Consider the following 25,828-nt stretch of genomic DNA (forward strand, 5'->3'; position numbering starts at 1 on the left):
GAAGTTTAGCACTCGTTTCCATGTTGTTTGCAGAAAGAAATCTGCTTGCAGATCCTTTAACAAAGAAAATCATGGGAGTTCTGCATTGTAATTTTCCCATGGTTCTCAGGATCACACCACCACTGTTGATGTGATGACGTTTGGGATGGTATCCTGGCACACAGTTCCTTCCCACCATTTAAAATTTAGCCCAAGATGGCAGTATTTTGATTTTTAAAATTCCACCGTTGCATAACACAACAGTATAAAAGGAATATTAGAAGTCAGGCTAGAAACACTAAAGGTGCCTAAAGAAGCCAGGGTGGCTACCTAAAGAACTTTTAACTGAGTTAAGATTAAAAAAAGGATGTGTACAAAAAATGGAAAAGGGGGGAAACCACCAAAGAGGAACAAACAAATAGCCAGCACATGTAGACACAAAGTCAGAAAAGCTAAAGCACAGAATGAACTCAGGCTTGCTAGAGAGGTTAAAAGCAACAAAAAAGGCTTTTATGGGTATGTCCGTAGCAAAAGGAAGAACAAAGAAACAGTGGGGTCACTCAGAGGAGAAGATGGTGAAATGCAAACAGGGGACACAGAAAGGGCTGAACTCCTCAATGCCTTCTTTGCCTCAGTCTTCTCCAATAAAGAAAACAATGCCCGACCTGAAGAATTTGGAGCAAATGATTCAGCAGAGGAAACACAGCCCAGAATAACTAAGGAGATAGTACAAGAATACTTGGCTAGTTTAGATGTATTCAAGTCTCCAGGGTCAGACGAACTGCATCCAAGAGTATTAAAAGAACTGGCAGGTGTGATCTCAGAACCACTGGCAGTCATCTTTGAGAATTCCTGGAGAACAGGCGAAGTCCCGGCAGACTGGAGGAGTGCAAATGTTGTCCCTATTTTCAAAAAGGGGGAAAGAGAGGACCCAAATAATTATCGCCCAGTCAGTCTGACATCAATACCAGGGAAGATTCTGGAGCAGATCATTAAGCAAACAGTCTGTGAGCACCTAGAAAGGAATGCTGTGATTACCAATAGTCAGCATGGATTTCTGAAAAATAAGTCATGTCAGACTAACCTGATCTCATTTTTTGACAGAATTACAAGCCTGGTAGATGAAGGGAACGCAGTGGATGTAGCCTACCTTGATTTCAGCAAGGCATTTGACAAGGTGCCCCATGATATTCTTGTAAAGAAGCTGGTAAAATGCGGTCTTGACTATGCTACCACTCAGTGGATTTGTAACTGGCTGACTGACCGAACCCAAAGGGTGCTCATCAATGGTTCCTCTTCATCCTGGAGAAGAGTGACTAGTGGGGTGCCACAGAGTTCTGTCTTGGGCCCGGTCTTATTCAACATCTTTACCAACGACTTGGATGATGGACTCAAGGGCATCCTGATCAAATTTGCAGATGACACCAAATTGGGAGGGGTGGCTAACACCCCAGAGGACAGGATCACACTTCAAAACGACCTTGACAGATTAGAGAACTGGGCCAAAACAAACGAGATGAACTTTAACAGGGAGAAATGTAAAGTATTGCACTTGGGCAAAAAAAATGAGAGGCACAAATATAAGATGGGTGACACCTGGCTTGAGAGCAGTACATGTGAAAAGGATCTAGGAGTCTTGGTTGACCACAAACTTGACATGAGCCAACAGTGTGACGCGGCAGCTAAAAAAGCCAATGCAATTCTGGGCTACATCAATAGGAGTATAGCATCTAGCTCAAGGGAAGTAATAGTGCCACTGTATTCTGCTCTGGTCAGACCTCACCTGGAGTACTGTGTCCAGTTCTGGGCACCACAGTTCAAGAAGGACACTGACAAACTGGAACATGTCCAGAGGAGGGCAACCAAAATGGTCAAAGGCCTGGAAACGATGCCTTATGAGGAACAGCTAAGGGAGCTGGGCATGTTTAGCCTGGAGAAGAGGAGGTTAAGGGGTGATATGAGAGCCATGTTCAAATATATAAAAGGATGTCATATAGAGGAGGGAGAAAGGTTGTTTTCTGCTGCTCCAGAGAAGCGGACCCGGAGCAATGGATCCGAACTACAAGAAAGAAGATTCCACCTAAACATTAGGAAGAGCTTCCTGACAGTAAGAGCTGTTCGACAGTGGGATTTGCTGCCAAGGAGTGTGGTGGAGTCTCCTACTTTGGAGGTCTTTAAGCAGAGGCTTGACAACCATATGTCAGGAGTGCTCTGATGGTGTTTCCTGCTTGGCAGGGGGTTGGACTCGATGGCCCTTGTGGTCTCTTCCAACTCTATGATTCTATGAAACACTAGCATTATAACCACTAACGCTAACACATTAAACCCCACATCTGAATGCAGGCGATTTTGAAAAAAATGATTTCTAAAGCTCATTAATTCTGCAAATGGATTTATAGCTACTTTTTCCAACCTCACCAAGAGACAACTCTTGTCATTTTGGAGATCAGGAAAAAACAGTGGCCTACTCAAAACCACAAAAGGAGGTAAAGACATGGCATTAGGAGGAATTCTGTACCCTTGGGGCACCGACACAACAGCAAATACCGTATTTTTGCTCTATAAGACACACTAGACCATAAGACGCACCTAGTTTTTGGAGGAGGAAAACAAGAAAAAAAAATTCTGAATCCCAGAAGCCAGAACAGCAAGAGGGATCGCTGCACAGCGAAAGCAGCGATCCCTCTTGCTGTTCTGGCTTCTGGGATAGCTGCGCAGCCTGCATTCGCTCCATAAGACGCACACACATTTCCCCTTACTTTTTAGGAGGGAAAGAGTGAGCCTTATAGAGCAAAAAATACAGTACTCAACTGGTTCAGCTTCCTGGCCTGCAAATGCAATATTGGGGAAGCCCACTGACTTTCTGCATGCCCTGCAGTTGTTTACTATTAAAAAGGCAAACACTTTCTGGTGGAATAATGGTAGCAATGGTAGCAATTCTACTTCATACTCAAAGCCTCATCTACTGCCTTATTCTAAGTGCATTTCAGAAGGAGTTTCAGTTACACCCACCAGAGTGCTGAGGATGTTCAAGGATTGTAGAGGTTCTTAGATATATAGTGTTAGAACAGGACTGGAGAACCTGTGGCCCTTCAGATGTCACTGGACAATAACTCCCATCACTGCAGACTATTGGCCATTGGGGATGCGGGTGGCGCTGTGGTCTAAACTACTGAGTCTCTTGGGCTTGCCGATCAGAAGGTTGGCAGTTTGAATCCGCACAATGAGGTGAGCTCCCGTTGCTCTGTCCCAGCTCCTGCCTACCTAGCAGTTCGAAAGCACGCTAGTGCAAGTAGATAAATAGCTACCGCTGCGGCGGGAAGGTAAACAGCGTTTCCATGCACTCTGGTTTCCGTCACAGTGTTCCGTTGTACCAGAAGCAGTTTAGTCATGCTGGCCACATGATCCAGAAATCTGTCTGTGGACAAATGCTGGCTCCCTCAGCCTGAAAGCGAGATGAGCACCACAACCCCAGAGTCGCCTTTGACTGGACTTAACAGTCCAGGGGTCCTTTACCTTTCTTTACCTTTTATTGGCCATGCTAGCTAGTCCAATAACATCTGCAGCAGGGCGGCCCAACTTTGCAAACCAAGAGTACTTTGACAAAGAACCCACGGGCTGCTCACTGCCTTGCCATGCAGGGTGGTGGGGAGTGAGGCCAAAATTGAACACCCTCATGCTGTCTTCCCAAAGTGGCTAAGCAAAGCACGGGGCTTGGGGAAGGAGGCGCAAAGCTCTGGCAGGGTCCTAGAGCCCTCCCACCTCCTTCCCAAAGCTAGGAAAGAGCTAACTAGGCTTTAGGAAGGAGGAAGGACTAGCCTAGGACCCGCCAAAGCCCTCATGCCTGCTTCCCAAAGCCCAGCGCCTTGCTTTGGAAAGGCAGGGTGAGGGCTGCGGTTGGGGGTGGGGAGTGTCAAATGTTGCTGAGGGCAGCAAAAAAGGTGTTGAGGGCCACATGCAGCCCTCAGGCCATGCTCTGGACCACCCTGTTCTGGAGGGTCACAGGTTTGTCATCATCGCATTAGACCGTGATGGGATTATCCTCTTCCATTAATCCTTTAAAAAAGGATATTAAACGTTGCACTGTATGTTCAAACTTAAGCCCTGTGCAGTACGCTTCTCTGTCTTTCCAGTAAAGGGTGCGACAATGGAAACTTTACTGAGAGTTGCAGACTGCATGTTTTCTTAGGCCCACACTAGGGGAAGTCTGAATGGAACAGATCCCAGACAGCTGTTAAGAAAATACTCACAGAGGGAGTGTAAAAGGGAAGTGAAGCAATGCTGAACTCCGTCCAAACAACCCGCACGGCAAAAGTATTACATTAACCCTTTTTTTGCAGGCAGGTCTGCTCCTGTGACCCATTGTGGGGGTGGGGACGATGCTGATGGTTCCTGGCTGAATTGAAAAGGAGGAAGAGGAAAGTGAGGTGGATGCAGGCAGCATGGTACAATTAAGAATGATTTAAAGCAATACCTCTCCACCCCCGAGATGGATGCAGGCGTTGGAAGATAATTATTAGCTTTGGAAACAAAATAGGGTATTGCAACAGCAGTCGCGTATGTGGGCCCTAGAAGATGCATTGAGGCCAATTCATTTTCTCAGATGAAAATGTCAGGGTGAGAGAGTCCAGGGAGGCAGAAAGGAGGGAATATCCTCACCCAGGATTAGAAACCACAGATCAAAACCAAGATTTAGGAAGAAAACAGACATGGTAGACATCAGGGTCAGCAGCAACACTCCGAATCTTTACCCCACGCTGGGCCCACCACTGAGGCTTCTCCCATTCCCATGTACCGTTAAGCAGGCTAGTAGTACGCCTGCAGGAGCCGATTACTGGCATGCTGCTAAGTGTGAATGGGCCAACTCATGTAGTAAGTACATTTATATGTGACAGCGTTCCCAAAGAATGTGTAGGCAGCCAAGGATTTATCAATGGCAGCTGCTGGAGCACTCACTCTGTCCCCATCAAAGGCGTGACAGGCTTAATGATGTCCTATGTTTGTAGAGTTGGCTTGTTCTTGCTCTTGTTTTAGTATGCATTTTGTGTTCTCCTTTTGCGTTTTTATGTTGTCGACTGCTGTGATCTCCGCATGAAGGGTGGTATACAAATTTAATAACTAATAAAAAACAGCAACATGGAATTCACCCTTTGCACAGCTGCTGCACACTGGGCTGACATCTTCATCTAGCAATCCACCATGAGCCCAAGATCTCATTTGTGGTCATTCATTGCCTGTTCAGACCCTTTTAGCATATTTGTGAAATTGGGATTTACCCTAATGTGAAACACTTTACACTTACATTAAATTGCATTTGCCATTTTGATGCCCATTCACCCAGTTTAGATTTTTCAAGCTTTTCACAATTCCCTTTAAAAATAAATAAATGAAAATGCCCCTAAACAATTTAGTATTGTCACTGCTTACCCCCAACCAGAATAGACTTAATAACCAGTCTATAATTTCAAGATCCCCTTTTAAGAACTGTTACATTGGCCATTCTCCAGTCCTCCAATATGTAGCTATTTTAGATGAGCAATTTCACATTCAAGTTCTTAAAAGAATGGTCAGGTGGATGCCATCTGCATCTGGCAATTTGTCAGTTTTTCATTTAGCAGTAAGGCCTGGAACTTGGTTGCCTGTCATCGCTTTTTGCCTCAGTTCCTCAGATTCCCTTCTTGAGACAGTTCGGGCACAAGGAGTGCTTTATATTTTTCTGTGAGGATCGGTGCAAATAATTCATTCACCTTCTCTGCTATTTCCTTTCCCTCCATTAGCCCACCTTTGACTCCCTTGTTGTTCAAAGGTCTATATAACCTTCCTAAGCTGAGGGCCTGTAACTAATGTATTTAAAGAATTGTTCGCTGTTGGGCTTTGTTTTAGGAATTTGGTCCTGATAGTATTATTTTTTATTTATTTTTTGCACACTGTTTTGTATTCTTCTTTTACTAAAGTTTGTGCTCTTTTTTATCCTCATTTGGACAATAATTCCATTTTCTAAAGGGAGCCTTATCATTCAGTTTTTCTTGACTCCACTCAGGAAACCATGCTGACGTCATCTTGCCCCTGGAAGCAACTTTCCCAAAATACAATATACATTCTAGCTACACTTCTACTATTGTGGTTTTGAGGAACCCCCAAGAATTCTGGAGAGATTTGACTCTCTTGACTTTCCCTTCCAATTGCCTTTTTGCCAATCTCCTCCAGTTCCCTGTTCTGAAATAAAAACTGAATGTGACAGATTTTCTTGGCCATCGCACACTTGCATTTGAATTTGATAGCACTATGGTCAGTTCCCAATCAGTTCAACAGCAGGTACATCGTATCCCAAGCCCCACTCCCAGGAGATACTTGTGGTGGCCCCTCTGGTCACATCCATGAATAACTGTTATAGAGCAGCTACCAAGATCAGGCTTCCTCAACCTCGGCCTACAACTCCCATGATCCCTAGCTAGCAGGACCAGTGGTCAGGGATGATGGGAATTGTAGTCTCAAAACATCTGGAGGGCCAAGGTTGAGGAAGCCTGACCTAGATCTACAAGTTGTACCCTTTCTATGTGCGGATAAATGATATGATATATATGCTATAAATGTGATAAAGGGTCTTTTTAGTTATTTTTCCCCTCTTCTTTTTTCTCTATAATTGTGTTTTGCAAGGATTATGAGTATTCTATATTTTATTTTTCTGTATTCTTTTTCAATATATTCTTTTTTATTATCTTTTCATAAATGTGTTTGGATTCTAGTGCTTAATATGTTAGAAACCTTCAACAAAATTGTCAAAAAGGGGGGGTAGTGTGTGCTCAGTATAAGTTACAGAAGAATTGAATTCATGCTCGCCTGCTTCCCCAATGCTGTCCGCTATAAACAAAACTGAATGATCCGTTGACAAGGTAGGAGTCACAGAACATGTGTGCCTAACCCACAAACATTATTTGATACTTTTGAAAAATAGGAGAAAGCTTCCTATATGCTGGATTTTCAGAATAGCCTGGGAAAGCTCCGCTATCTTGTAATCAGTTGTGAATGAAATCATGTCAGTGAATAAAACATGATAAAAAACGTTCGTGCCATTTAATTAAAAGCAAAAATAATATGTACAACTATCAATATTAAAAACTATGGGTACGTTTTACAGACTCAGGCTGCAGACCTATCCCTGGCCACTCAAAAGTCCTTTCGGATTCAGTGGGCTTCCTCCCACTTAAGTGGGGTTAGGATTGGTCTTAACAAACATAGTCACTGTGAAAGAAGCCAATTTGTGCTGGACAGCTGACCTATATATAGCCCTACAGTCACTCTCATAGTGCTGCACCTTTCTTCCAACATAATTATGAATTAACAGTGATGTTGCTTTAATTTAAACTCCCAGACAGGAAGAAAAAGGGGCATTGCTTAGAGACTGCTATTTTTCACAGTGTCAGAGTATGTTTTAACATGTTCCATGCCCGTAACAGCCAAAAATTCCCTTTGCTTCAGCCCTCTGGCATATGTAGCTTCCCCGGGGACCAATCTGAATAAAAAGAGCTGTTACTAAAATTTTAGTGAGGTCATATGTTTGGCAAACCTAATAGCAACATATTAAACTGCTTTTTTTAGGAACTTGGCTTAGTGATTGCCTCGCAGATTCTTAACCCTTTGTCAGCTCCTCCCAGACCAGCCACCCAGAGCAATTCCCTTAAACGATTCGCTCTCAACTCTTGGAACGTTTAACCCTGGAACTTGCAACATACACCCCCTCAACCATCTATTCCACTGCTTCCTGCACCAGCCGTTTTCTGCGAGATGATCACAACAGATGTTTCATTGTCAGGAAGAAGAGCTAAATACAAGGAGTGAGGGTGTATTTATAGCTCCCCTGGATAAGAACATTCTGTTTAAAAGTTCTGCTGCAGTACATACTTGCTCTCTCTTTCCCCTACTAAACAAGGATCCCATGCACACAGGACTGCATTGCAAAAAGGTGTTTCCATACAGGGAACTCCAGAGGGAAAGTTGCAAAAACCACTCCTGCAACTAAGGCGGCTTTTTGCACATTATGCAAATGGCGAAGGAGAAAGCCTAACTCACTCGAGCCCTTTCCCCATCATCGTTATAAACGTACAGAAGACAAAAAGCATTTGCCATGGGAAGATGCCAAGTTATTCTCACATCTGGAACTCATGCAGTTCCAAACCACCCCTGCTTCCTCCTTGACCCGCTTCCCGTAATGGGCAAGAAACCCCTGGGTAAAGTGTTTCCAAAACAACACAACAATGGCTTTCAAAAACCAAGCAGGGAACAAATCTTCTCCCTCCCCTTTTTTATTTCAAGCCAGGAAGCAAAATAACCTGTAGTTTCTTAACAGACTTTCTGAGATGGTGGGAATACAGTCTAATGAAAGGGGGTGTGGGTTGTTTTTTTTTTAATGGAATTGGATTTTTAAAAAAATCCTCCCACGTGGAAATGGTAAGGTCCAACTTTGAAGGTTTCAGCAAAACACAGACCGATACATGCTTCCATGGAAAGGGGTGCGGAGAAGAGATATGGTTCTAGAATATATAAAGAGTGGGAGTGGGAGATTTTCTATCCACAAGATCAGGTGGGGGTTGGGATAAAATGAGCAAAATCAGTGCAGGTCAGTCTTTGAAACCGGCAACACTTAAAGGTCCCAAAGCTAAGATGAGGAGCATATAACCCTACATAGATTACCTTTATAGTAACAGTGAAACCGCTGACTGGTCCCTTCCTATTCTGCTTAGGTAACCATCAGACACCTAGGATCACATGAATGAAATTCACCATCAGGCTCCTTCCTATGCCAGCTTTGCCCCAACTTCTAGGAGGGGCGACAATAATCTGGCAGGGAGCCATGTCTTGGGACTCCTTTCACACGAATCAGGGCTTTTTGTGTCATCCTTGCACTATGTGAAAAAGCTGCACTGCAAGGTCTCCCACGCCACAGTTCCAATGTATGCAAAGGTGATGGGGGGGGGGAATTATCCACCAGGAATATAAGTATACTCATGGCAAAAGAAATCTATGATCATGAACATGCATGCAAAGCTGGCACGGACTACACAAATACACATGTAGAAAAATAGACAAGGCATCTGACATTACTTAGCTAATGTTCAAAAAAAATGGAAACCATTCTGGATCTGACTCTGAGTGCTTCATGTGTTATTTTCTGCTTCAATGAACTGTAAGAGATGTATAAAGATCCTACATAGCAGGACTGCTTTGTGCAGGTAACATTCAAATTTTAAGAGGAAGCTTTTTAGCAGTATCTCCCAGAAGTGAGTCATATTTCTGCTTGAAATGCTTGCAGAACATTTGGAGCGGAGTCCTCTTCCTCCTCTTCCTCTAGTGCTTTGGGAAATCTGTGTCTGAAGGGAAACTCCCACACTGTTCTCAATGCACGCGCACACACACACACACTATTTCAAGAAGTCTACGACAAAGGTTCCAGAAGCTTGTCATTTCCAAAATGAGGCTGCCTTAATTCTTAACAGAGCTGCTCTGAGAAGCAAAGCCAGTGTTACTTTAAAAGTGAACAACTCCTCAACACCTGGAAATGCGAATCAGGGTAGTAAAGCCAAGCATCACAAATGACCGTCGTTAGTAAGAAAGTTTAATATGAAAAAAAGTATATATTTACAGACACTATTAAGCTGTACAATTCATTCTAATAAAATAGGAAATGTTTTCACTTTACAAATCAGTCACACAATATATGCTGAGAATGTGCTCGCGTGTGTGTGCGCGCACACACACACACTCACAATGCTGGCTGCCGTCAGTTCCCCAGCAAACTCAGTTGGATTTACTTTGAGCAATCTTCTGTTGATTCTCAAGGCACTCCTTCAGCTTGTCTTCAGTTAATGTTAATCTTTGTTCTAGAATGGAAACAGTCTGCGAAAGGAGAAAGGCAACAGCTGAAAGGTGTTGGAAAACCTTAGCATGCAAACCTACCACCTGGGACAAAGCTGAACTCGGTGGGACTTCCCTCTGAGCAAATATGCCCAGGATCAGGGTGTGTAGCACATCTTCTATTTATGCATTGCGGACTGTTTTGCTGCCTTACCAAACAGCCTTCCAAAGAGAATAATAACAATCACACAAAGTTACAACGGAACTTAAAATGCCTACTTTTGAGATGTAGGATGCTGGCACAACATGGGAGCAAAGCAGCTTGTTATTTTCGATTTTAGACGCAGACTTTTTTGGGGGGTGATCAGGGGGAGGGAATTATTTCCCTGCAGATCATTTCCCTGCTTCTCTCCACTATTTCATGCCACAATTAATTCCCGACCGAGAAAAATAACCTTAATTAAAAGGATTTGCCATAATATTGTCCTGCTGAAAAAAGTCACTGTGTGAAAGAATGTCTGGCTTTTACTGTACACTAACTAAAGGACCACTGGGTCTGAGCCATAGGGAAGGCGGGGAGAATTCCCCCACCACACACCCAACCTGTACCCTCCCATTAATTTACATTGCTGCATCAGGCACAGCGAGAGGTGAAAACACAGCTGGTGTCCTCGTTCCCCAAGCAAATATAGCCTCCAGCCCTCAAGACGACAAAGCCAACAACAGATATACCCCCATTCCCCAATCAGGAACTGTGTTTCCTAGGATGAAAGGTCACGCCCTTTCATGGAATCCTAGACCTCCTAGAGTTGGAAGGGACCATTAGGGACATCTAGTCCAACCCCCTGCAATGCAGGAACCTTTTGCCTAACGTGGGGCTTGAACCCACGACCCTGAGATTCAGAGCCTCATGCTCTACCAACTGAGCTGTCAAATCTTGGATTTTTGTCTGGCATGGGGAGGTAGTTTCTTTGGCCAGGGTGGGGTGAGGAGAGAACCCTGTGATTACTGAGTGACCTGGGAAGGAAGGTGGGCTCCCTTTTCACGGGCTCACCATCAGTGGAGGCCACTCCAGCCACATCAGGAGTGACTGGCAGGTTCTTCCTCCCCCTGCATCATTCCATGTGGTGCTCTAATCTGTCCCATAGGAATGAATGCTAGCAATTCAGTTATATGACAGAAAAGCAAGAGTAATTTAAAAAAATTAAAAGAAATTATTAAACACTGAGAGACAACCTTGGGGTGGTAATAGGGCTAGCTAGCCTTGGGTCTTGCTTGCCAGCAATCCTAGTGCTTGGATTGACAGGAGAGCTTGCCTCCTCTTAAGTGTGCCCCACATAGACTTAAAGCAGAAGAATGGCAGCAAGTGAGAATCAACCCAGATCTACCTAGCCATTCCCTGGGTCCGTTTCTTGGTCACAGCACACTGACAACTGGTTTTTACAGGTATCTCTATACAGTGAAAGTATTAGAAGCCAAAGAATCACCAGTCATATACAACCTAAAACTGGCTGCTGTCACCCTTCAATAGATAGCAAACTGCTACTTCATTGTGTGTTGCAAAGCCTGGGGGAAGAATATTTTGCAAGATGAGCTGAATGATGTTTGCAGATATGTAATATTAGGCACCCAGCAATAACAGCCTCCTTAATCCATCTGAAGCCTCTTATGGGTGAGAAAGGCACATATTTAAAGCAATCATATTAGAACCTGACCCTGAAGTTCAAATGTAGAAGGCACATGTATATAAAGCTAAACATATATCTTTCAGTATAGTGTGTTGGGTATTAGCGCCCTCTGCTGGTCCTTTTATGGCACTGTCCAAAGGAATGCCATAGTAAGAAATCTCCGATAAGTACCAGGTGTGAATTTGTGCAGTTAATATGGTTTTTAAAGGTTCAAAACAGAATACAAGTTGAGGCCTATATATTCACATTTAATGCTGTTGTAAGCACTGATGAAGGAACTGTAAAAGAAGTGTGAAAGATCATTTACCCAGTACATTTAGTATTTATACAACACTTCCTTCAAGCATTGTATCATATACACTCTCAGTAATCATCAGAAACACCCTGTACGGTAGGCCAATATTAACATCCCTGTATTACAGAATGGAGAGGGGAGAGGCTGAGCTAAGGTCTGAACTGGAGACTTCCAGATCATAACTAACAATTTCAATGCACTAGTGGCTGCCAGTGGTTAGAGCATGACCCAAGAAACAAGACGTTCAATTAGAAGGGAACCATTCTGCTACATTAACCTGCCAGAAGGGAATACTGTCACTCTGAGATGCCACACACAAACACCCCTACCTATCAACTTCTGTTTGTCTAAAGTCAATTCTCTGGCATCAGCAACCTTGTTCTTTTTTGTAAAGGCAAGGTGGGACAATAGCTGTTTCAAACTGCTGTAACAAATACAGTCTGAGCAACTGGGACCTGCCATTTTAGTTTCCCACAATGTTCCCCCAACATCATGTTGCTTTCCTGGAAAGCTGCTACTGCCAGGAATGCTCAACAGAGGGCTCCTCTGGCAGGCTTCCCTGGTAGCAGCAGCACTAGCAAGCTGGCCAAGGACTATAACCACTTGGAAACACTCAACTGTAATCTCTGGGCCACTGAATTTCCAGTTCCGCATTCTTCCAGGAAACTTTATCTGGACTAGCCTCCTGGTTGATAACTCCAAGCAAGAAAGATCTCACGATAATGCTACTGTCTTTAGCAATTGCAGAGACCAGGACCGGGGTGGACTTAAGTCTCGCTCAATCGCTGTGGGGTTTGAGATATATGCTTGACTTGTCAGGGAGCGCCCATTCAGCAAGCTAGAACAAGGCAGAGGCTGCTGACAAAATGAACACTTCAGCTAAAGTGCAAAAAGAAGCAAGGCTGCATATGAACATCTTGCTGTGCGGGACGTAATACCACTCCAGCCTCATCATTCCTAAATAATTCGTGTCTGGCAGATGGAAGCTACTTAACAGAATAAAAACAGTCCTGCTGTTCTCATGTACACAGAAACGCCACTTGACACTTTTGTCTCCATAGGAAGCGGACTATTCCACACTATCGCCACTGGCCGCAATTGGAGTCGTCCACCACAGTGGTTTGAGAATAGGCCAGTGAATCTTAATTTAAAAACAAATTCTATCCTGCCATCCTGGTGCACAGCTCACAACACAAAAACACCACAATTAAACACACAATAAACATGAACTGAGTTCATTTTTTAAGAACTGTGCGTTCTATGTTTTGAGTATTGAACAGACCTCCCCAGATGCAGAATTCAAATAAAGCAACAGAATTAGAATAAAGCCAGCTGCATACCAATGACAACTAGAGGGGGAGAGTCTTTGTCTGCGAAAGAGAGAAACTATTCTGAGCACAATATCCCATTTTATAATTTAGAGGAAGCTGGTGATACTACGAATCTATGCCTCACAACCTTCCAAATGGGGCCAGCCACACATGATGTTTTTTTCCTTTACTAAGATAATGCCCTTAACACACAAGCTGTCATTTGTGAAATTCAGTACAAATGTTTGGTTTGCCATGAGCACTGTTCCTAGGGTCTCATGGGCCATGCCTCACCACTTGTCCCCAGTGCTAAATCAAATAAAACTTGGGCTGATAGGAAGCACACACATGCTGAATTATAAGATACAACATTTCCTCTCTTTATTTGCGGACTAGACAAGTAGAAAAGGACTTAAGACACATCAGAGAAGAATCGGTTGAGAATATATTTTGGGATATTCCATTTCAAGGCATCCATTTCAAGGAAAAGTCTCAAGTAGTAATTCCTTTTAATACCTGCTCTATCAACAAATAATGGGATGAAATGCAGAAGTTTTATGACCCTATTCAAGGTTTCATAGAGACTCCTGAAAGTACTGCATACCTGAGTGAGAACATCCAGCTGTCCCACAATATGCTGGAGGGTGCTGGCAAGACCAGCCTCGTCAATTTGTTCAGGTTGTCTTCTGGCAGATTCTGCCGTGTCAGTTCCTTGAATATGTTTATCTGGAACTTCTGCAAAATCCATCTCTGATTGCTAGAGGATGAAAAAAACATTGCTTACCATATTCAATTAAAATTGGTGGAGTGGGTAGGTGGAGACTAGTGGAGAGAGACATCAGCTCAAATGAAATACACAGGTAAGGATCATGTGCATCAGAAATTCAGAGAAGGGAAGCTGCTCAAGTCACTGTACTGCAGCTGTACTGCTGAAACCCTCCAATTTGTGCATGGTGGCCATGAAGACTACTTAGTAGTGATCAGCAACACAGACATTCTGCCCGTAAGCCATCCCCACCCACCCCCTTCCCAGTGCAGCATTTCTCTTTTAATTAAAGTAAGTATAGTGGTACCCCTAGTTACGGACTTGATCCATCCCGGGGTGCCGTTCGCACCCCGAAAGTCCATAACTAAAGTGCCACTTCTGTGCGCGCAGCAAAACCCGAAAGTATACACTTCCGGGTTTGCTGCGTTCGCAAGCCAGAAAGATGCAACATGAACCTAACGCAAGACGAGGTATGACTGTATAAAAGTGAAATATAATCAGAGAATCAAAAGGAAGAGCAGACAACTGATATTTTTATACTCATCAAGAAATTTAGAAGCTCTTGACTCCTCAATTTGATGTCAGGGGAGAAACATTTCTCACACCCCAAGGCACTTCAGTTGATATTTTGCACTTTTAGATGAATATAACTCAAAATATAATGTAAAGTGTGTGTTCATTAAATAACAGCACAGTCTTTTCCTAGCCTACTGAATAGTTGGCCATCCTTTCTAGCTCAATCCACATACAACATTCTCTTTCAATAATTCCTCAGTGTTTCTTGTCAGGTGCACAGGCCAGGAGAGTCTACCTACAACGAATGTGGAATTTGGGAAAGTTGCAGGTTCAAATCCTAGTATAGGGCTATTTTCCACAAAAGGGAAGAAGAGCATTTGCACTGTTTCCTCCATAATAGATTTATTCCTGCAGCAAAGGAGACTTGGGCATCTGTGGCCTCTAGGATTTTATTAATCACACTTGCAGGCAGAGGCCTACCCTTCAAGTATTCCAATGTTCACTACAAGCACGCATAGGTCCGTAACTCATTAAAGTTTAGCTACATGCATGGGCTATAAAGACTCATGTGCTGCCTCAGTCTTGCACAATGCCCTCTTCTCTCTAATGCTAGGGGAAGACTTTGACAGTGTTTACTTTCAGTTTCCACAAATCCTGGCTTCTTGTTGCATATGAAGCAAAGATGATGGTTCAAAACCAACTAATGGAAGTTTCAATACAAGCTAACTTCAAGCCATGGGTTATAATGTGGTTGTTTGAGCAGAATTTGCTTTAAACCACCATCTCTAGGTCATAGACAATGATAGTATTTGTGGAAGCTGGAAAAAAGTCTACATAAGTCTTCCTTCTGGCTGTGTAGCAGGATAGAGAGGGGGCCGTGTGCAATTTTCAGGCTTTGCTGGATCTCATTCTAGCTTATGCAGGTAGCGCTAAAACCATGTGTTAGCATTACATGCAAACCAACTCCGAGCGGACATTTGATTATCGTTTTCCACAGCTCACAAAGTGTGTTCCTGTCAAAGTCAATAAGTGAGGCTGTGACAAAGCTCTGTCAAAATACTTGTGAAGGCTTGCCTCTACTCATCACAGTAACATTAAAAATCCCCTACAGAGATGTTTGGTTTCACTTACCTTTTCTTGTCTGTAAATTCCAGATTTCTGAATCTCTCTACTGCCAGTATCCATTGGTTTCTACAAGCAAGGAATCCAAGAGGGTTGTGTTATTCTGCGTTACCTGAGATGTGAAACTCAATGCACCCTAAATATTCCCATCTGTCTCTGACAGATTTTCAAAAGTTAGCTACCTGCTGACTTGAGCTGCACACTGACCTGACCTCAATGTCACAGTGCAAAGCAGTGCCCTGATGTCCAATTCGACAGCCCCTAATCTTGGGGTTCTGCTCTGCAAGATTGTTTCAAATAATGCAGTCAAAAAAATGAAGACTAAGTGCTTTCATCACTTATTCCCACAAGTTGTGACATTAGCCACTGCTCCTCAAGATCTACGTAAGTGGCTTTCCCCATAATTTGATCCTGAAGAATAATTTCAGTTGCCTTACTCGAACTGTGGAAAAAAGGGTGATAGAACAGCAGGGAGTTTAATAAGCATTTCTTAGCAAGCAGCTGCACTGTGAGTAGAAGGAAAGGTCATCCAGGATTACGGTCTCAAATGCAAGGGGCCTGGCTTCTCCACAATGGGCAACAGCCCCACCATCACTTCCTTTAGTTCCCTTGAGGCTTCACATAATCTGTAGCTTAAAGGTAAAGGACCCCTGACAGTTAAGTCCAGTCACAGATGACTCTGGGGTTGCGGCCCTCATCTCGCTTTACAGGCCAAGGGAGTCAGCGTTTGTCTGCTTCCGCAGACAGTTTTTCCGGGTCATGTGGCCAGCATGACTAAGCCGCATCTGGCAAAACCAGAGCAGCGCACGGAAACGCTGTTTACCTTCCCACCGGAGCGGTAACTATCTACTTCCATTTTTGGCGTGCTTTCGAACTGCTAGGTTGGCAGGAGCTGGGACCAAGCAACAGGAGCTCACCCCATCATGGGGATTCGAACTACCAACCTTCTGATTGGCAAACCCAAGAGACTCCGTGTTTTAGACCACAGCGCCACCCGTGTCCCTTGTAATCTGTGGCTTACTGGACACAAACCTTTAAAAGGTATGACATAAAATAAAAGCAGTCATAGATTGTCCAAGTGAAATGGCTCCATTTAAGAATTTTTCAACTTGCTTTGATTAAAAAATAGAATAAAAATAGAACCTTCCAATAAAATATTCTGAAGTTCAGCCTGAGAATGAATGCAGAGTGGAGCATATCATGAGTTTCTCTAGCCCTGTGGTAAAAAACTAAATTTAAAGAAGGGCATGTAAAACTGACTCAAGTTCTTCATTATTACACCTATAGTTTACACAAGGTTCAAAAGGGGCTTTCCCAAGCCTTTTAAGAAGATCAGGCCCCACCCTAAAATCACAGTACCGATGATCAAAGATAAATAATGCTAGCAAACCAATATTTGGTACTATCTAGAAAGAATCATAAGATCAGTGCCAAAGCCCTTAATTCCTAGCACACACTTAATGTCATTCACAACTTAGCGCTTTTAACTTTATTTTTCAATGAAGGAAGCTGGCGCCTTCAGACCCTTTCAGCCAAGCAAACACACATACATGTGCATGAAGACAATGGCACTCACTCAATGGTTATCAAACCACAGAAAGGAAAATTAAGCACAAGACACTTTTCAGAGCTTGTTCGCAGCCAATATGCAAAATTCTAAACAGGGACTATTTAGAAGGGGTACTGTATAATTACACAAGTGCAGAGAATAATCTTATATTAGTTCATTGTTCCTGTGCACAATTTGAAGAGCACAACAGAACAAAGGTATTTGATACTAAGTACCTACTTAACAGGTACTGTAAATATTCAAAAGAACAGAACACTGAACGGTAGGAGAGACAAGCCGTTTGTGGGACTATTATTGGCAACAACATAATTGACTAATTTATAGCTTCTACTAGGTGAGAGCTGCAACTACTGTGGGTTGGGAAGGAGAATAAAAGCAATCCTCTTTTGAAAATCCCTATCACACTCCCAGGCAGCAGACTAGTCTTGCTAACTAAGGGGGTTGTCACAGACTGGTTGGACACAGAGGAATGGTGGGAGGAACCAGCTGGGGAACCTCCAAGCGAAGAAGGCCCCTCCTGCTGTGACAAGCTCCCCTTCCCACTGGTCTCCCAGAACCAGGAGAGGAATGAAGAGGGAGGAGGTTAGTTTAGTGGGAGGCAAAGTCTTGGAGAAAACCCTGACAAAGAGGGGACTTGGGCAGCTGTGGGAAGACATGAAGCTTCAGTCTCAGCAACTGCTTCATGGAGGCAACCTGCCGCAGACGAGTCACTGTCCTGTGCAGATCCTGTTTTTGTTAACAAAGAGTTAACTCCAACTTGCTCAGTGTGATTTACTGCTGGCTTGCTCCTGCCAAGTGTTTGCAAAAAAAAAGTTGTTTGTCCAGCAACTTATTTGGGCCTGCAGAAGCTGAAATTTATTCACAAGTTGTTTCAATGGTGTCAGTCCATATTTATTGGGTTATAAAGAGCAGCCATCCTTCATAGAAACAGAAAATTCAACAATAATTACTTGGCATTTATATATTGTTTTTGAATGTTTTAATACTGTATATGTTATCTTATGATCCTAACAACAACTCCTCTACAAAATCCAGGTTTTAATTTCCATATCACAAATTGGGGGAGATTGAGGCTGAAATCCCTCCTAGCACTACATACTGTAGCAAGTTCATGGTAGAGGCGAGATATGAACCAGGGACTTTCTGCTTCACAGCTCAAGTTTCTTTTCTCCAGCTAGCATTTCTCAAATACAAACCCATGTAAAATGACAAAGATCAAACACATACGACTCTTCCTTACTGAGTTCTCTGCAGTTTTACATTTAGGGGAATTCCGAACAAGAGAAAGAAAGAGAAAGAGAAAGAGAAAGAGAAAGAGAAAGAGAAAGAGAAAGAATAGAAAGCAAATTGTATTCCTATCCTCCCTAGAAATTGTGTAGCCATGGTACAAACTAGAAAGCCCACTCTCACTCAGAGTAACCAAAGTTATGGAGATTGTATATAACTGAAAGTATATGACTAATCTAATGCATCAGATAGTCTAGTTAGGAATAGAAGGAGAAACATTCGATTTTCATTTTTAAACTAAAGAAGTGCTTACATCTCATGACAAAATTCAGGTCATAATAAAAATATTTTCACCTATCAGAGGAGTTATTTTAGATATGGGTAAAGGATTATTTCATCCCTAGCTGCACAGAAAAAGAGTAAAGAGTGACACCCAGTGGAATAACTCTCCTAAGAAAAAGAAAATACTGAGCAGATCCTCTGGGGCATGAGTTTTTGTAGAAAACTGGCAGTTATAAAATGCATCATAAGAAGCAAAAGGTGATAAAGCCAAGGTAACTGGAAGATAATCCAACCAGACAATAAATCTACATTCTTCCAAAAGCTTTCTTGAAGCCTGAAAGCCAAACCCATCAGCAGTCTGGGTCAGCTCAAAACAAAACGTGTCAAGTATGCCCACAAACATTAGAAAGAAATAATAAGCATCAAAATGAGTAAGGCACTGTACAATCAAAACAAGCTATTTCTTTCGGCAACGATGAAAGACGATGCACAATCTGGTTTTGATTTTGGAAGTGCTGCTTAGTAGAACTAGCAAATTACTTAATGAGGAAGTGAGGACTTCCTTATTCCAACAGACTTTTGGGAACTGACTGCTATTAATGAAAAGGGCAGGTGCTGCAATGTTTTTACTGTAATTATGTGTACATATTTAATAGATCTTATAATTTTTAATTCTATTAGTGCATAATTTTTTAAGGATTAAAAAATGTTTTTAGCTGTTCTTATGAGTCCCTGTCAGGGAGAAAGGCGGGATATAAATAAAGACGAGAAGGATGATAAATACATGGTGATGACGAATGCTCACAAGTGCTCTGCACATATTAAGTCCTTCTTTTAGGATTATGCCATATTATTCTAATCTAAACTAATTAAAATTGCCTAATATTGGAGGAGCTGGGATAAAAAAAGAAACACTTTAAAGGGGGGGAACCCTCAGCTTTCAATACACACCATCTCACTATTCTCTACTCTAGAGTTATTTGTGCTACCTGATAGTTTTATTTTATTTTGTGCCATTTTAAAACTGTTTAGTGTGGGGAAAGAAAAGTTGCATTCTGTCTTTTGGAACTTGGGTCAACCATAAAAATAAAAGAATGCGCACGGCAACAATTCCAAGTTGCATTTAGAAATATAAGCAATTTCATGGTTGCTCAGCAACATTTTGTTGCAACTTTCTCCGTTGCTCAATCAATGAATACATACCAAGCAGTGGGTTGGACCCAGAGCTGCTGCTCCCCCCCCCCCCCCCGCCAAAGAATAGAAGAGACTGCAGTCCAGTGAAGGTTCCCCACTGAAGATAGGGAACCAATTATCATTGATTCCTCCTTCCTCCTCCTTTTATTCACAGTGTGGGAAAAGTTGAGGGAGGGAGGCAGGAAGTCTATCCACTTTCATTTTTATTTCCCCCAAATCCAAAACATTCGTTTAATAAATAAATAAATAAATAAGTTTTTGAAGGTGTCTTTAATATGAAGAACACTTAAATAGTTCGACTGACTGAACACTGCCATAACCTTTTGCCCTGGTTTCTTTTTCTGATACTTTAAAGACAAAAACGGGTAACAGATCAGAGCCATTCAATTCTGAGGTTATGTAAGGAGCACGGCATGCACTAGACCTCTTGAAGCATCGCAGCTCCTGTGCTGCTCTACATGGGAGCTGGGATGTGCCTGGTATCCCTGTACACACAATTCAGGGTTCCAGGTTGTATGGAATCCTTCATGCATACAAATGTACCTGTGAAGGCACAGGCCAAAGAGGGAAGGGTACACACCTGTTTAGAGTGATACAGGCCAGAAGAGGACTGCAAAAGTGACTAAATCCAGGAAAAAACCAAATCACGTGCTCAGAGGTATTCAGATCTCTCATGATTACTAACCTGGTTAATTTTTTTGCTTTGTTTTTAAGAGGAACCTTTTTCATCCTACAGGGGCCACAGAGACAGGATAAACAGAAAAGATATAGCAGCAAGGGATAGGTGTAGGCTTCTAAGAGGCACAGGGAATAGTAGTCAAGAAAGACAAAGAGGAACTCTTACAAAACTCTGGGTTGAGTCTTCAAGACATTCTTCCACAAGCCTCGGGATAGTATTGTTATTTATAAAATATATATACAGTACCGCTCTTCATCCAAAGATCACAGGGTGGTTTACAACACAAAATTCAAAATGCATGACATAATAAAAACAATAACTGGTCCTCTCAAAAAAAAATTAGGTTTGGGCTATGCTCCTATAGCGCACCTTAGCTAGGAGTAAGTGCTGCTCTACTTAGTGGGGTTAACTTCTGAACAGACATTCATAAAGACTGCACTATGTATAGAAATTTGCTCAGGGCTTTTTTGTCAGCCGGAACTTGCCAGAACTCATTTCCTGCACCTCTCAGGTGGATGCCATTGCCATTATAAGAGAACAAGGCTTATTATGGTGAGCTCTGGCACCCTTTTTTTCTAGAAAAATAGCACTGGAGTTGCTTTTTATGACATAAATACTCAAAGAATTACATTGTGCACGGTGTAAGCTATTTAATTTAATCACTTCTCCTAAGAGAAGTTCCAAGGAAACTGTTTATCCTACTCCCCCCCCCCATCCCCTCAAAATGCATTAAAAATCTGCTGTGGGGGGAGGGAGATGAACCAATGCCCAAATTAGAATGAATTCCTAATTTGAGAGCCACAAGGTCAGAACAGAAAGCACATCTGGCATATGAGCAGTTTGAGAAGAATTTGCTTACATAAAGAATAGCTGGATGAAAAAGAACAAAATGTTATAGTCCGCAACAGAAACAGCCCAAGAGACCACTGACAAAATGCAAGAAGTGGAGTGCCTTACACGGTAACCAGATGGGTTATAATGGGGCTACTGGACTTGAATGCCAGAAGCTCAACCGGGATTACAAATAATCTATCCCAGAAAACTAGAACTATGGTAATGGAATTTCTTGAGAGCTATCGGTTCTACCAAAGTGTGGAATAACCAGAGAACTGAAAAATCTAGAATGACCATCAAGGACATCAACTTACCACACTGTTGGAAGATCCATTTACATTCATACTGGACCTCTGTGTTCTCAGTGCATCACCATAGTCAGTGCCATTCACATTCATATTGCATTTCCGTGTTTTCAGCAGGTCGCCATAATCAGCGGCATCAAAGTTTGTTTTCCACACCATTACCTGTAAAGCCATTTTGAAACAGCTTTCAAACATACAACGATTTGGGTAATAGCTTATGTACAATTCACAGGATTAAGATTACATCTTTCCCAGAATAAAAAATACCATGAAGCTTTTCCAAACTATGTTTAATTAATATTGCCTCCCCAACAGAGTAGTTTTATTACAAGCTATTTATTTTTTTAAAAAGCTTTTGAAAGATTGGCCCAGAGAGCACATGATGCTATTAAGTTTTTGAAGCTAGTATTCCGTATTGCCAGAGAGCACTGATGCAAAATAAAACTAATAATAATAATAATAATAATAATAATAATAATAATAATAATTTATTTGTACCCCGCCCATCTGGCTGGGTCTCCCTAGCCACTCTGGGTGGCTTCCAACCAAGATTAAAAAGACATTAAAATGTCACATATTAAAAACTTCCCTAAACAGGGCTGCCTTCAGATGATCAAAAGCAACTTTGAGATTAGTAACTAAACTGGCTACTTTTTAAAAAAGTTTTCAAAAGCATGCAGATTGTTTGGGGCTGTATCTAACAAGCCTTCATTGGAAGAGCCACTTATTAATGCTTTCCTATTTTTATTTGTTTTAACAACACAGAGAGACAGAGAGAGAGAGAGAGCGCCACTCAGTACAAAAATGAAAAATTTAGGTCATTAGTAAGTTGCCTCTATATAATAAATAGGTAAGAAGCATAGATTAGATCCTTTGGGCAATGTCTGTGATTCCTGTTAGTACCTCTTGGCAAGGGCAGACTATGGGGGAATACTGCTCAGGTGCAAAGACAGCTAACTAATGGTAGGTACTGGACTCCTTTTTGCGTCATATTGCCATTCTAATCATCTGTCTATCAACCACACCAAGTCCAAAGTACTGATATTTTCAAGGAGTCGAAAATTATATTCATGGAAATTGGAGGGCATGGAAATCGAACAAGTACGTAAATTTAAATATTTAGGAATTTATTTTCAATATAATTTAGGGTGGAAAGTGCACGTTGAATATCTTCAAAACAAGACAAAAGCCCTATCACACTCCCTCCTCCGTTTTTTCTACTCTGAGGGGGCCTTATTCATCCCTGCGGCCTTGAAAGTGTATAGCATCAAAGTGATGGCCACAATGGCCTATGCTGCACCTTTATGGGCTGCCTTTGCAAACCTCTCACCTTTAGAGTCGCTTCAAAGCCAATTCTTACGCCGACTTTTAAAACTACCAACATGCGTAAGTAATGCAGCCATTGGCTTAGAAATGAAGATCCCCTCAGTGGAGTTAGTTTTATGCATGTGGCGGGATGACTTCACAAATTTGTGGTCAGGAAAAATCCATGCCAAATTGCTGTCATATGAGATCTCGCCCACTGAATTGCTCAAACTGGATCTAAACGTGGCAAAAAGGTGTATAAATCAAAGGCTGGATGATGCGGAGCTATACCAAAATTTCTTAGCTGGTGGTGGAGCCTGCTCGCCGTTAAATCTCGGCATAACCCCTATCTACCGTGCTCCGTCCTACTTAACATTGCTTATGGCCGCATCTCACCGATATGCCTTCATTAGAGCTAGGTTCAATGTTTTTCCAACAAACGTGCTGAGACATAGATTCACTAAGGGCCAAGTCCCTTCAATGTGTGCTTGTGAAATGAAAACATCTGAATCTCTACATCATGTTATGTTTATCTGCCCTATGTACAGTTCAGTTCGTGCTAGTATACTAAACTCCATAATCCAGCCTATGGCTGACAAACCAGTAGACCTCAGCTTGCCTGGGTTCTTCAAGATGTGGATCCTTATATTACCCTACAGGTTGCTAAATTCCTAACAGCCGTCCTCTCGTACAAGAGACGGAATGGAATGTTAGCTGATTATTGATAGCTATAAGAATTTTCGATAATGACATCAGATATTGATTTTAGCGGAGTGTCTAAATTTTTAATCTTAATCTTAAATTTTTCTTTTGAATTGCCAATATTTGTCCTTGTGAGCTGTGAATTGTGTTATATTACTTGCGGCTTGTACGAGACCGCTGTTTTATTTGATTTGTTTTGTGTGTTGTGCTTTATGATGGGCGTAAAGCCGAATAAACATTTTGATGATGACTCCTTAGGCCCAGCACACCTTAGGGAATGCATTCCCTCATACATATCTCCTTGTTCTTTTAAGATCAGCTGGAAGTGTCAGCTCCAAGTTCCATCACCCCAGCGATGCCAGACATATCAGTACCAGGAGGCCAGGGCTTCCTCTCTAGCAGCGCTGCAACTTCTAGAACAAGCTCATCAAAGAACTTCCTTAATTCTGACACAAATTTGCCATATTTCCACTCTTCTAGGCTTCTAAAAGGCTGCTTTTGATATCTTCTCTTCTTGTTTGTTTCTAGTTGCAATACTCTTTTGTACTCTGCCTTGGGCATTTTTATAAAAAGGTAGCAATTTTTTTTCTAAATTGCATTCAACTGCTTTCAAATTAAACACAAGATTTCAATATTTTAAGGCAAGTTTGCAGACACAGAGAAGAAAGTAAACAGAAGAACGGAATGGCCATATCTAAAGCTCTTGCTCTCTCTCTTTCCCCATTTAGGCCTAGAAACACCACCAAAATATTTGGTCTTCCAACTGGCCCTAAAATCCCACCGTTGAGACATGACAGGGTTATATTTATGTAACTTATTGCAACTCATTTTCCTGAGCTCCATTTCAGCTGGTTTATCCCATCTTCAACTACCAGTCATGACTAAACACTGCCCACAATCTTGGACTCTGATGAAAAGGAATGAAAGGGCTGGGCAATATTAACATGCTGGTGGCCTTTTATACTCAATCTCCAAACTCAGGTTGAAAACAGTTTGCTGAACATAAATTTTCTAAAGAATCAGAGGAGACTCTTATCTGTGATGCCTGCCCTTGGCCCACTGCATTTTGTCTGTATATATATTTTAAAATAAAATAAAATAGGTTTTTATTGTGAAATTGCAATTGTAATTTGTTGTAATCCATCTTGAGTGATGTGTATGAATTAAAAAAAGTAGGATAAGATTTTTTATCTGTGATGCCTGCCCTTGGCCCACTGCATTTTGTCTGTATATATATATATTTTAAAATAAAATAAAATAGATATTTATTGTGAAATTGCAATTGTAATTTGTTGTAATCCATCTTGAGAGATGTGTATGAATTAGAAAAAAGGGGGGGAGTTTTATAGAAAATAAACATGAAGCAGATACCTGTTCATCGAAGCCTCCAGAAGCAAAGAAATCTCCAGTTCTCGAGAAAGTAACACAGGCAGCTGGTCCCTGTAAGAGAACAACTCATATAGTATGGATTGAACAGCCAGAAACTATATATTGAAACGGGAAGTGGGAGTGGACCTGCTTTTCTCTATCTATTGCAATATATTTGTTGCAATCCCCATGTAATTCAACAACAACTAAGCATTAATGTTGACTGAAAGCATACTTATATCATGCTTTGCAGCCCCGAGAGGGTATAAAGCAAAGAGGTTCTTGCAGCAGCTTACAAAATGTTCCCTGGAGTCAGGAACAGAAATAACATGGTGTCCCCATGATGCCAAGATTATTCAGGTGGCATTCCCCCTCCCACCTGCATCCCACTGAGGTCCTCTGAGGCTGCAAGGGGGTGAGGCTGAGCAGCTAGATCACACACAACCCATGATGGCAGCATGTTTTCCCTTGCTGGCAGGCAACAACTCCCACTGATGTCCTCGGAGGCAAGGGAGTGGAGCTGAGAATGTACAGCTATGACACGCTAAATAACCTTACCCAGTGATAGTATCTTGAACCTTCAATTATATTTGCACAGAACCACCCACAGCCAAGCAGAGCAAGGGAAGATACAAAATTTAGAAGTGCCTACTCCCTTTTTAAAAAAAGATCTCCAAAACTGTACGGTAGGTTCCAAACTACTAAAATACTAGATTTAACCTCAAAAAAAAAATGCTGGCTGATTAAATTATGTGAACAAAGTCGTGCCATGCAAACTTTTGAGAAGTAGCTAGAATACAACTTGGTTACAATAATGTTATGCTCAACCAGCGT

General features: G+C 42.0%; 1 protein-coding gene across 4 annotated transcripts in view; it reads right to left on the reverse strand.

The window, feature by feature from the left end:
• Positions 1 to 9,575: 9,575 nt before the first annotated feature.
• POC1A (POC1 centriolar protein A) overlaps positions 9,576 to 25,828 on the reverse strand; it is a 30,576-nt gene continuing 14,323 nt past the window's right edge. For all 4 annotated transcript variants that reach the window (XM_081185019.1, XM_081185018.1, XM_081185020.1 and 1 more), the window contains 5 exons: positions 24,998 to 25,066; positions 21,629 to 21,781; positions 15,538 to 15,597; positions 13,729 to 13,881; positions 9,576 to 9,873 (listed from right to left, as the gene is read on the reverse strand). In XM_081185019.1, the coding sequence (XP_081041145.1) occupies positions 9,775 to 9,873; positions 13,729 to 13,881; positions 15,538 to 15,597; positions 21,629 to 21,781; positions 24,998 to 25,066 (534 nt within the window). In that variant the 3' untranslated portion in view covers positions 9,576 to 9,774. The remainder of the gene's footprint in view (positions 9,874 to 13,728; positions 13,882 to 15,537; positions 15,598 to 21,628; positions 21,782 to 24,997; positions 25,067 to 25,828) is intronic.

The sequence above is a fragment of the Podarcis bocagei genome, assembly GCF_964188305.1.
Source record: "Podarcis bocagei genome assembly, chromosome: 2".
Classification (NCBI taxonomy): Eukaryota; Metazoa; Chordata; class Lepidosauria; order Squamata; family Lacertidae; genus Podarcis; species Podarcis bocagei.